This window comes from Pezoporus occidentalis, unplaced genomic scaffold (genome assembly GCF_034315485.1).
Source record: "Pezoporus occidentalis ecotype Australia unplaced genomic scaffold, CSIRO_AGI_Poc_V1 ctg70, whole genome shotgun sequence".
In the NCBI taxonomy this organism is placed as follows: Eukaryota; Metazoa; Chordata; class Aves; order Psittaciformes; family Psittacidae; genus Pezoporus; species Pezoporus occidentalis.
In genome coordinates, this window is record NW_026916053.1 from 4,251,204 (window position 1) to 4,262,378 (window position 11,175).

The window sequence follows — 11,175 nt, forward strand, 5'->3', positions numbered from 1 at the left end:
GTGCTGTGTTCTGCTCCTGTGGGCTGGTATATTAATAGTATTTGATTTTAAGCACTTTCATGAATCATGTTGCCAGCTACATTTAGCTGTTCCTATTACAATACATAAACCACCACAAGGCAACCAAATGCTATTCCTATCACAATACATAAACCAAATGCTGTGGTAATGGAGGTCAGAAATAAAAATTAGGGGAGGAGATTGAAAGATTTGAATCCTTAGGACATCACCTTACAAAACATAGATCTGTTACTCACCTGTGCATCAGTTCTGGCAGTATATATGAACAGTATGTGTATTTACTTCATAGCAACATTTTTCAGGCTTCCTGATTTAATGATTGCCAATGGTTGGAGCAATAAATCATTATTAATATGTTAAATTTGTCACTGTTATTGACAAATCCACTGAGCAAAGCACAAGGAGTAAAATGTTGATAGGTAGGGAAGAGCCGTTTAGATGTACAGCAGTATCCCTTGCAGTAAAAAAGCCTTGAGCAGGATGAAAAAGCAAAATGAGGCTTCCTTGCCCTAAGGGAATGACTCTGTGTTCATCTCTGGTGTGACCAGTCACTTTTTAGTGTCTCATCATTATTCACTGGGTTGGATCACTGCCCACAGGGATGAGTTTATGGGTGCCCTGGAGTTTTGTGTCAGTGGAGAGCGATGTGCTCTGCTCCCTCAGGGCTGCACTGAAGGCAGCTCTCACGGAGGCACTCTTACAGGTTTTATTGTTGAAGAGGACAGTGCCAGCAGCTCTTAGCAAGGCTGCAGAGTGCAGGCGTTGTGCTGCTGCCAGTCAGCGTGAAGGAAGATGAAGGACAACAGACAAGGAACAGGCAGCCAGAAGAGGAAAAGCAAGGCCTTAGATGGAGAAACAGCAGCAGTCACCTACTTCTGTGGCTACAGATGTAATGATTTTGTCTGCTCTGTTGCAGTCTGAGAGCAATTCTGTCATCAGGCCTGAATGTTTTATTCTGAAAGACAGATCCTTGTCCTGACAGTGGTTCTGAGCAAGTAGGAACAGGAATAATGCCATAAGTGTCCTTGATATCCAATCCCCTTACACATCAGTTGCAGCAGTGGCAAGCTATGGCATCTTTATTTGCATTTCTAGCCTCTTTGCTTCTTCGATAATGCCAACTGACACCTTTTTTTTATTCCCCCACCCTGTTATAAAAGCCCCTTTCCTCAGGAATTTTTTATTTACTCTTAGTTTGATGAAAGCATAATAGTGTTCCTTGAGCTAAACCACACGGCAGCTTCATCCCCTTACAGCTGTGTAGAGCCTCAAGCTTACAGATGCTGAACACTGCTGGAGCTTTTCCAGGGACTTCAGTTACTTCAACCCTTTCAAGCTCTTTATAATGCTGCCCCCAGCTGTACTCCTTGTATATATTGATCACTTTCCTTCCGAATCATGCTGATATTAGCAAACATTGATTAATAACATTTACATTCCTTTCTCCTTAGAGTTTTAACTCACTATTTAGTGTTAGTTTCTAGTTATGACTGAAAGGAGCTCAGCAATGTCAAAGTTACTACATTTCTCATGCAGGAGCATCATGATGGTGCTGTTGATCATCATTACTCATCAGTCCTGAGCTCCTGGTTGATGCTTCCTGATTCCCAAATGGTTATAAGCAGTATTGCTTGTAAAATGCTTCATAAGATCAGAACTATCAATCACTCTTATCTACTAACAGGTGATTCACAAGAACCCCTCAGCAGAGACCCCAAACAGCCTCTATAAGAGAGATTTTAACTCTGTATCTTGTATTTTTCAGATCCATTCCTGAAAAAAACAATATAACATTATAAAGCACAGGATCTGTGGAGCAGGAGATAATGGACAATTAAATATAAACTCATTACAGGCAATAAAGAGCCGCACTCATTTGTTACAAGACCAAGTTCTGCATATGAGCACTGCCCTCTGCTGCTCAGGGATTTCTGTTAAAACAGAGTTAATTAAACAAGTTTCAGTATTTGTTTTTAATTAAAACGTTGATACAGGTTTGTCTGTGAGAAACCAGCCCTCGAGCTTCTTGCTTTAAAGAAAAGCCCTTATTTATCACTTCTTGCAAACACAAACCACCTGTGTTCTTACAGTAGCAAAGCAAACTTGGTTTTTGTCAAGCATGTAGAAGATGCATGAATCTTCTCAGGCAGAGAAGTGGTAAAGGAAAACATACTTTTAAGCAATTACAACTTTCAGATCTAACCTTGAAATCCTTCATTCCAAATTGGGACCCCAGGGAGACAAAGGAATAGAATGATTTCAAGTTATGAAGCTGCAAAAGAGCACCTCTTCCCAAAAGGAAGGCAACAGAATTGATCCAAGATACTTCCTGGTGACCCCCACTGCTAATGATGACATCTGGGCTCCTCAGCCAATGGACAATTTCAGCACAGCCCCAACCAATTGGGGAAAACGAAGCACTAGAAATAGCCTCTGGGTCAGTTGGGTTCCTTTGTGTTCTAGAGGAGGTTCTGCTTCTCTGAGGAATAGTGCCTTTTGGTTGAGAGGAGAGCTTGGAAGCAGTTTGCTGCTTGGAAGCGATTTGCTACTTGGAAGCATTTTGTGCCTTTATTTTTTGCATATTTCAGGTAAATATTTTTAGCATTTTTTTTTCATTGCTTTAATCTTAGGGATTTGTTGGTATTAGCTCTTGTGGTGCTTTGATGATGTATTCCTAAGTAGGTGTGAGTAATGGATTATAGAAGAATATTGGCTAGAAGCAGTGTATCTGCTTTAACTATTAGTTTGGTTTGGAGAGCTCTGTTAGCCAAGTTAATGCATGTTCTATAGAGCATGTGAATACTTTCATTGCAAGCAAACTATCATGTGTTTTTTCATAAAGATATCCTTCCCTTGTGCTGCGTTTCTTACTTTAAGACACTTGGTTCAGGTGTTAAGCTTTTAAGTTGGAAGACTTCTTCCGTTGTGTTTTTGCTGTGAAGCTTGCTCTGATGTCCATTTAATAAGTGGTAGGGGACTAAGAACTCAGTTGCTGAGGTGGAAAGCAGTAGTTGTTAACAGTTTAACAGCTTTGGTTTTATTAGGGCCTATGAGAGCAGAACTAATGATCTGAAGCTGTACCTGATGAAGTCTCTCTGCTTCTGTGTTCTGAGAGCAAAATCTGCAGTGCAGGCTGAAATATTGCATGTTCCTAAGCTTGCTTAGCTTGCAAATTTTGCTGTGTATCAGAGACTTTCTTTTCTGTATGTTTCTGTGCCACTGTCATAGCTCTTGAGTAACTAGTGTATTAAAGCATAATTTCTGAAACTTTTAGAGTCTTCCATTCCTATTACTGTGGCTATGATGATAGAAGGGAATTCTAGTTGCTAATGAACCTTTCCTTGCTGCCTTTTAGTGTGAGAGGCATATGGTTGAACAAGCTCACTTTTAACATCTCGCTAACCATGTAGTAGTACCTGTAGAGGGTGGATTTGGTAACCCTGGCTTCAGGCCTTGCAGCTAAAATGCTGTGGGAGCTTTTTCCCCTTTCCCTAGATGTACTGTAGTACTTAACTAAGAGAAATAGTACTTCAGAGATGCTACTGGCCTGAGAGCCACTTAATAGCTCTGACTGTGATTACTGCAGAGTAGTTGCTATATAGATTGGTTTTTACAGTGTGCCTATTCTGTAGAGTTAGTTATAGGTAGTTACCTATTAATTATGTGGTGTACCAGCCTTGAAAAACATCTTAAGAGTGTGTACATATTGTTTGTGTAGATGTATGTTTGCCTGTGTGATATTTTGGGTCTGTGTGCTTATAGTACTCAGCTCTATAGCCAGTACATAGTTAGCGCTTCCTTTGGGTGAGTTGACCTATTGAGTTGAGTGGTAAAGGGATTTTTTTCAGGGTCCATACTTAAAAAACTGGATTTGTTTGCATTTACCACTTAATCACATGCGCAGTGACTTCACTGCAGAGGAATTCCTTTGGAGTCATTAGTTAAATTGATCCTGACTGTTGTGTAATTGTATGGCCTTGTGAAAGTGTATTTACCAGACCTAGAAAGGACTAGAAGCAGTAGTTACAACTTGGTTTACTTGGCTGTTACCTTGAGTAGAATGAGAGCTGGATAACTGCAGTCAGTAACTTCTTTAATTCACTCTCTTGCACAGAACCAGCACAGGCAGGAAATGTCTTATCCTTGATTTAAGGACACCTCCTCATAGAAACTAAACTGAATTATTTTGGATTGCATCCTGGAGAATTTCTTTCTCTATAGAGCTGTTTCTATATACTCACTGTTTAATGATCACAAGATTATGAAAAATGTACTGCTACTCTGTGTAGTGTTTGTCTTTAAGCTGACCATTGAGATGTGATGTTTGGGTGTGGCTGTTTCCTGCTTTGTTATGGCATGTCTTCTTAAAATTGGCTGGGGGGGGGGGCAAAGCCTTTCTAATGTTAAAGGCAGAGCAAAGGGCTGGGGATTTATCATGCAGATAGGTGCCAGAAGTTGGATTGGCTCAGCTGGAGGGGGGGTGGGAAGCACAGGTTCTGCCCTCTCTGTTCCTGCAAGCATCTCCCCTGTAAGCTGGCAGAGGGGCTCAGAAACCTCTGGTCTCTTCCCCTCAGACACTAGTGAGGGCTCAGCAAAAGTTCAGCAGCAAAGTACAGAAGCACCAGCCCTCTCATTGGGCTGCCATTCCCAAACAAGCTCAGCTTTGTCAAGACCAGGAGCTTTCTGGAATATGCGTGGGGATGAGAAACAAATAGCACAGCGTGAGTGTTGCCTGACACCGGGAATCCAGCTGACAGCTCTGGCTTGTCTCCTCTCTTTCAGAACAAGAACATGGAGGACAGGAGACCAGCAAAGGAGACAGAGCCCAGGGCTCCTTCTTGCCATCTGTTTAAAAGGAGCATGAGGAATGAAGCAAGAAGACTGAGGACTTTTCGGCGGTGGCCAGCAACCTCACCTGTATCCCCTCGAGATTTGGCCAAGGCTGGCTTTTTCTATCTTGGGCCAGGAGATGAAGTACGGTGTTTTTGCTGTAGTGGTATCCTGAAGGACTGGGCACCTGGTGATTGCCCAGCAGCAGAGCACCGGAAATTCTTCCCATCCTGTAAGTTCATTCGTGGTGAGGCTGTTGGGAACCAAGAGATGCTTCCTGTTCAGGAAGTCGTTGACACTGTGGATGGGCAGGTCGTCAGCCTTTTGCAGGGGATGGACAGTGAAGAGGCAGCCGTGCCCCATGAGCCAGAATACCCAGCAATGGTAACAGAGGAGGCGAGACTATTGACATTTCAGAACTGCCCACGATACGCTGCCATGCATTATCAGGCACTAGCTAGAGCAGGATTCTTTTACACAGGTAGGTGCTCTGGGGAAACGTGTTCAACTTTGATCCAAGTTAACTTTTAAAGGTATTGCTGTGTTTTATTGTTCATACAAATACTTGCAAGTCTGCGTAGCATAGTTAGAAAGCCCGTCCTTCCTTCAACCTATGCTGCTTCACTTGTTGCCTGTGTAGAATTCACTACTATGTTAACTCCTGTTTGGGTACTGAGGGGCCCGCTAATAAGTCAGTTCCCTAACTAGTGGGAGTGGAAGAAGTGGCGTGTTTTAAACAGTTCTTTACTGGCAGAAAAAGTGTTGTTTTTGAGCCTATTTGTTACTTGCACTTCTAAAAGGACTTGAAGCACTTGCTTGGCATGTTTTGTGTAAGCATTGTCTTTAACTGAAGCCTTCTCTTAAAAACCTAAACCTGAATGTAGTCAGTCTGTTTGGCTTTCGCTGGCTGTAAGGACTCTGGGCTTATAGAAATCACAAAGATCCTTTTTTATGAGGAAAACAGGCAATACTTATCATATGCATCTAAATATCAATATATCATTGTTTTTACCCTTGGGAAGGCTTTGCTGCTTAGATAATGTGTAAAGTGGTTGTCCTTGCACTGACCAGTCAGAGGAAATATTTACAGGACATTTAATACTTGATTGTAATTAAATAGGGGAACCCTTCAGTTCTTTGAAAGCTGCTGATATAGTGATAGTTCTGTGTGACTTCTGTATAGAAGAATCTGTTTGTATTTACGCATCAGTCTGAGATGTGGAAGGAAGTGATGGGCAGGGTGCATAAACTAAAGATGCCTTGGCAAAAACCAGCCTCCTCCTCCTGGACTCCTTGCACTCTTATTGAAGCACAACAAGCCTGACCCTGGGGGCTCATTAGACAGCAGCAGTGTGACATGGCACTCCCCTGTGATCACTTGAGCAGGAGAACTCTGGAACTGAGCACTTGGGTTAAGCCGAACTGCGCTGAGATGGGAGTGTTTGGAACACCATGTCTGTGACCCAAACTCGGTGGATTTTACTAATGCTGTTGTTCCATTGCCCTCGAGGCAGGGCATTTGTAGGTAGTGCTTAACTGCGGCTTTAATTGCTTCTCGCTATGCCTGCTGCTGGTTATGGCAGATTGTGGTGAGGAAATGAGTATAGATATAATTAATTACATTTCTAAATGCAGGCAAGAAGGGATTGGATAGCTGTATGCATACATGGGAGTTGTGGGGCTCACATGCAGGCTGCCTGTTAGCTTGTGACCCAGCTCTAGAATCATCTCAACCAGCTGCAGCTCTGGGAGTTCAAACTCTCATCAGGTTTCCTGCCCTATCAACTTGCACAGTGTTGAAGTGTCATGTGCTCATCTGTTCTGTCCAGTAGCCTGTGTTTTGTGCTGAATGTCTCCCCAGGCTCTCATCTAGGGCTAGTAGAGCATACAGCATCTCGGATGTCAAATAATCTCTTAATGTCTCTTTCAGGACAAGGTGGTATAGTGAGGTGCTTTTACTGTAATGGAGGTGTGAGGAACTGGCAGATTGAAAGTGATCCTTGGTGGGAACATGCCAAATTGTTTCCAGGGTAAGTCAGGTTTGGCTGACAATGTCTCTTGTTGCAAGACCAAAAGATACACCATGTGTTTCACACTGATTTCTTCCTTCATAAGAAGGGGGGAAATCGTGAGCCTCTTACTGTTGCTCTTTATGTATGGAGTGGGGAAAACCCATAATACACCATCATTAATGAATATAGCAGCTTGCTCATAACCTGATAGAGCCCTTTGCTTCTAAAATTCAAACTCCTGTTGCTTGAGATATACTGTACTAACGTGTTTCAATCTTTCTGCTTATAGGTGTGAATTCTTATTGCAGTCAAGGGGGAGAGACTTTGTTAGCAGTGTTCAGGAGTCCCTCTCTAACACCCAAGTTCCAGTGAGTCAAGACTTTTGTGTGTAGTGGATATGGGGATTTGGTAAATAGGGGGAGTTCTGAACCCATGCTTCTTTTGTGATCATCATTTTCAGAGAGATTCCAGGGGTCGGACTGGACAAAATCCACTTGCTTCACGAGGTCAGTGCTGTAATGGCATGGTGGTGTCTTCTGTTCAGAGTGCTGTAGTCCTGCTGCTTCTAGCCCCCTCCCCCCCCCCGTGTGTTCTGTATACATGGTGTTTGTAAGATGTTCTGGTGTTCTAGAAGCTGTTTCACTTTATTTCTTAGGAAATGGCCTCTAGCACAAAAGTAAAGCTGCTTGTTCTTGTGAGACGTCTTAGTCTAAGACAAGCAATGTTTTTTCTAGATAGTCATATGATTTTTGGGTGCTTGCCTAACCTTCCTGGCTTGTACATGCTCTTGATGTTGTGTCTATCTGTAGTCTTTCACACCACAGCATTTTAAACATCCTTGTTAGGAGACCAGGGAACAGCTGGGGTCTAGTTGTTTATGAAAGTATTGATCCTGGGGATTATTTGCATTCATCAGTTGTTCCTGGGAATTGAAGTAGGTGAAATTTGGCTTCCGTAACTGTGGAAAACTGATATTCCTCATCCTCTTGAAAACCTATCCAAGAGGATGAGCTTAAGACTGAGTCCTTTGAATGGACTGACAGTTGAATTTTGTGCTTTTGTCTCTACTGATGAATGGTTGAGCCAGATATGAGGTAGGAGATACTTCAATTGGGATGTTCCACTTCATCTTCATGAAAGCAATTTTGAGACTTCTGGGATGTGAAAACAAAGATAAGGCTTCTAGACAAGGGCTAAACACGGGAGACTTGGTTCATTGGTACAGTAGAATAAACCATCCAAAACTAGTCTCTTGCCTTTGAAACTCCTTTTGACTTCTTGTGAGTTGTGTTTGGAAGTAAAAACTAAATCTGGATGTTGCTCTAGCTATATAGATAGCTTGAGGAATGTTCTAGATCATATTAATGCCATTTGATTTAAAACAGCCTCAGGCTTCAGCTACTTTTTCCCCACAGTTCAGCCTTTTTGGTAAAGTATCTGTTCACTGCTTTACAGAAACTCTGAGGAGCTTGATGAATCAGGCTCTTCACTGCCTGGATGAGTTTGTCATAATGTATCATGTCATTGAGATGGGCTTTGACCTCATAAGCGTGTGTAAGGCGATACAGAATAAACACGTGATGACTGGGGCTTCCTACATCTCCGAGTCTGAGCTGATTGCTGATGTGCTTCAGGCAGTCAGGGAGAGCAGCAGTGCAGAGAGCAGAGGTATGCCTCACACCCACATACCTGGGGGTGCTTAACCTCTATTTCACTTCACCTTGTGTGTCTTGTGGGTCTGCCTCCTCTCTTCCTAAACTGGAATTAAGAGTAAAGGCCTGCCTTTGTTTGAGAGGCTGGGAATGAGGTTCTGCTTTAAAGAAACCTGAGGGAGCTGTGATTACTGGAGTTATCAGTAACTATATCTGCCTGCAGTGAGCTATGGTATAGATAGCCTCAATGTTTTCTGCTGCCCTTAGGCTTGCTGTAGCAGACAAGAGAGGAGGCTTGTGTGCAATTTCACACCTGATGCAATTGGCTGAAGCAAGACCTCCTGGATAAGTATTCCAAGCCTATTTAAAACTGAATCAGTGACTTATTTAAACAAATATTGCTATTTGTGATTAATATATATTCTCCTTATCTGTGTCTGTCTTACCTGTGTTGTGGAGTCAGCCAAGTGAAGTTTATTTGAAGATGCAGTTGCACACAGGCTTTCTCTGGTAGAAAGTCTGCTTTGCAAAGCTCCTGTCTCTGTATCGTGGTCTGCTATTTCTTTAGCTAAAGGAAAAATAAACTCCCAGACAAATTTCCACAAATCAGAATTGGGATTAAATAGTAGCACAGGAGCAGTAATGAGCAGCTGATGGCTCCTGTCTGACAGATAAACTAACTTTGAGGAAACAATGGGGTATGGACATGTCTTGGTAGGGAGGTTAAGTGTGCATAGTGATGGAAGCACCACAGAGAACATCTTCACCAGGCTCTGTGTGAAGTTAACAGTAAAGGGGCTACTGAAGTCAAGAGTATTTCCTCTTTGTAAACAGCACTGACATCTTCTTTCCTTGTTATACAGGTGCTGCTCAGGGGGAGGCTGCAGCATCAAGTTCAAGAGAAGAAATGCAGTCTGTGCAACAGAGAGAATCAGGTGCACTGGGCTGACAGTGGTGGTGAAATTGAGCCTAGGCACAACTGGGATGGGTTTTCTAACAGTGGTATTAGTGATCATTATATTTGGTTTTAATGCTGAAGGGAAATGTGTGTGAACTTGAATGGTAACTGAGCAGAGACCCTTATTCAGGGTTTAGAGTTCCACTGTGATGGAAAGTCATATTAAAACTTAAGTTTATCAGGGTAATTTAGGATAATTTACACACAGTGGTAAAACATTGCTGGACTGAGCAGGGACAGATCATGTGTAGGTAAAGCAGACTCTAGAATAGCTGTAGCTTTACAGCTTAAACAAAGCTTGTGTGAGAGGTACTTCTGCCATCTTAAGTCAGTCTCTGAATGAAGTGCTGAGCCACTTGCAGCATGACTGCCTAAGATGTCAGGACAGTCCCTTTGGGGCTGTTAAAATACTAAAGCTTGGGCTTTTCTTTCTTTTTCTGGGGAAAGATGAGTCTCGGCCGAGCATGGAAGAACAGCTCCAACGCCTGCGAGAGGAGAGGATGTGCAAAGTGTGCCTGGACAAAGATGTCTCAGTTGTGTTTGTTCCTTGTGGCCATCTGGTAGCATGTAGGGAATGTGCCTTCAATCTGAGGTTGTGTCCTATCTGCAGAGCAGTCATCCAGGACAGAGTGAGGACTTTCATGTCCTGAACCATGATGTACCAAAGGGGGAAGAGAAGTCCATATGACCCATTCATAATGTAGCAGAGGAAGGAACTAAGCAAATAGTTTGATGCTGGAGCAATCCTATTTGCAGGGTAGATTGGCATAAGTGTAAAACCTTACCAAATGTGCTTCCTATGTGTGCACAGTGTTTCTAGTAAGAGCTGCTCATTTGCTGTAGTTGTGCTAATCCTGTTGTAGGACTGCTCCAGAAAAACTCTGCTGGTTCCATTTGTCTTCCAAAAAGAAGCTTTTGTTGTTGGATTCTCCTTCTCCAAATTCTGGCATTCTCACATGAATCCCTGCTCTGTGTTGAAATCAAAGGCTGTTTTCAGTAGGCTCTGGTTCTTTTTCACTCACTTAAGCAGTCGTTCAGAGGTTATTTTGCTAGCTTTGGTGGCTTCCTTCAGTCAGTCAGAGTCAAACGGCTGCACCTTTATACAAAATGTGTTCCATTGCTCATGAGTATTCTAGTCTCCATGTATTGTGTGGGAAGGAGAATTTAGCTTTTCCTTCTGAGCTCTTTGCTGTCTTCCCCCCCTTGTTGAACTGTCAATACTTGACAGAATGCTTCAGTAATACTCAAATCTGCGTAACTGTAAGTGAAAAGCCTGGCCTTTTCAACCTCTTTACTCTCAGCTGACTGCCCCAGACAGAAGATGACAGCCTCTTTGATGGTCAGGGTCACTAGATGATCTCCTGGGAGCTTCTTGGAGCTCTTTCCTGTCTGGTGGGTACTATTCTCATAGAAGGTAACTATGGAAACTTACCTTTTTAGGACATCTAGTTGTTGGCTAAACTGATAATTCTTGTTTGAAATAGAACATTCTATCATATAATCAAAAAGAGGAAGTTTTGTCAATTTGTAGTTTAACTTCAGGGGAAAAGAAATAAGGCTTTTAAAATTAACTGTTTCATGGAATAAAGTTGTTCTTTTGTTTCTCAGAGCTCTGAGTATCTGATTTTAACATAATGCCCTACTGGGGAGGGAGTATGATGGTGGCCTGAAATGTTACAGCAGCATCAAGTTGTAGATTGCT

The 11,175-nt window shown here is 42.5% G+C and overlaps 2 protein-coding genes across 2 annotated transcripts in view; both read left to right on the forward strand.

Moving 5' to 3' along the window:
* ARFGAP1 (ADP ribosylation factor GTPase activating protein 1) overlaps nt 1-11,175 on the forward strand; it is a 281,891-nt gene that overhangs the window by 192,025 nt on the left and 78,691 nt on the right. The gene's annotated exons all lie outside the window — the stretch shown is intronic.
* BIRC7 (baculoviral IAP repeat containing 7) lies at nt 4,774-11,075 on the forward strand. The gene is made up of 7 exons (XM_062642013.1): nt 4,774-5,332; nt 6,782-6,881; nt 7,153-7,231; nt 7,324-7,369; nt 8,319-8,531; nt 9,379-9,450; nt 9,921-11,075. Exons 1-7 carry the CDS (start codon nt 4,813-4,815, stop codon nt 10,121-10,123), a joined length of 1,233 nt encoding a protein of 410 aa, XP_062497997.1. The 5' UTR covers nt 4,774-4,812; the 3' UTR covers nt 10,124-11,075.

What these genes read in the sequence shown, in the direction of transcription:
- BIRC7 (XM_062642013.1), top strand. Translation starts at nt 4,813, where the DNA reads ATGGAGGACAGGAGACCAGCAAAGGAGACAGAGCCCAGGGCTCCTTCT. An exon ending in TCTCTAACACCCAAGTTCCA is followed by an intron (nt 7,232 to 7,323) that starts GTGAGTCAAGAC and finishes CATCATTTTCAG; the next exon opens with AGAGATTCCAGGGGTCGGAC. An exon ending in CAGCAGTGCAGAGAGCAGAG is followed by an intron (nt 8,532 to 9,378) that starts GTATGCCTCACA and finishes CTTGTTATACAG; the next exon opens with GTGCTGCTCAGGGGGAGGCT.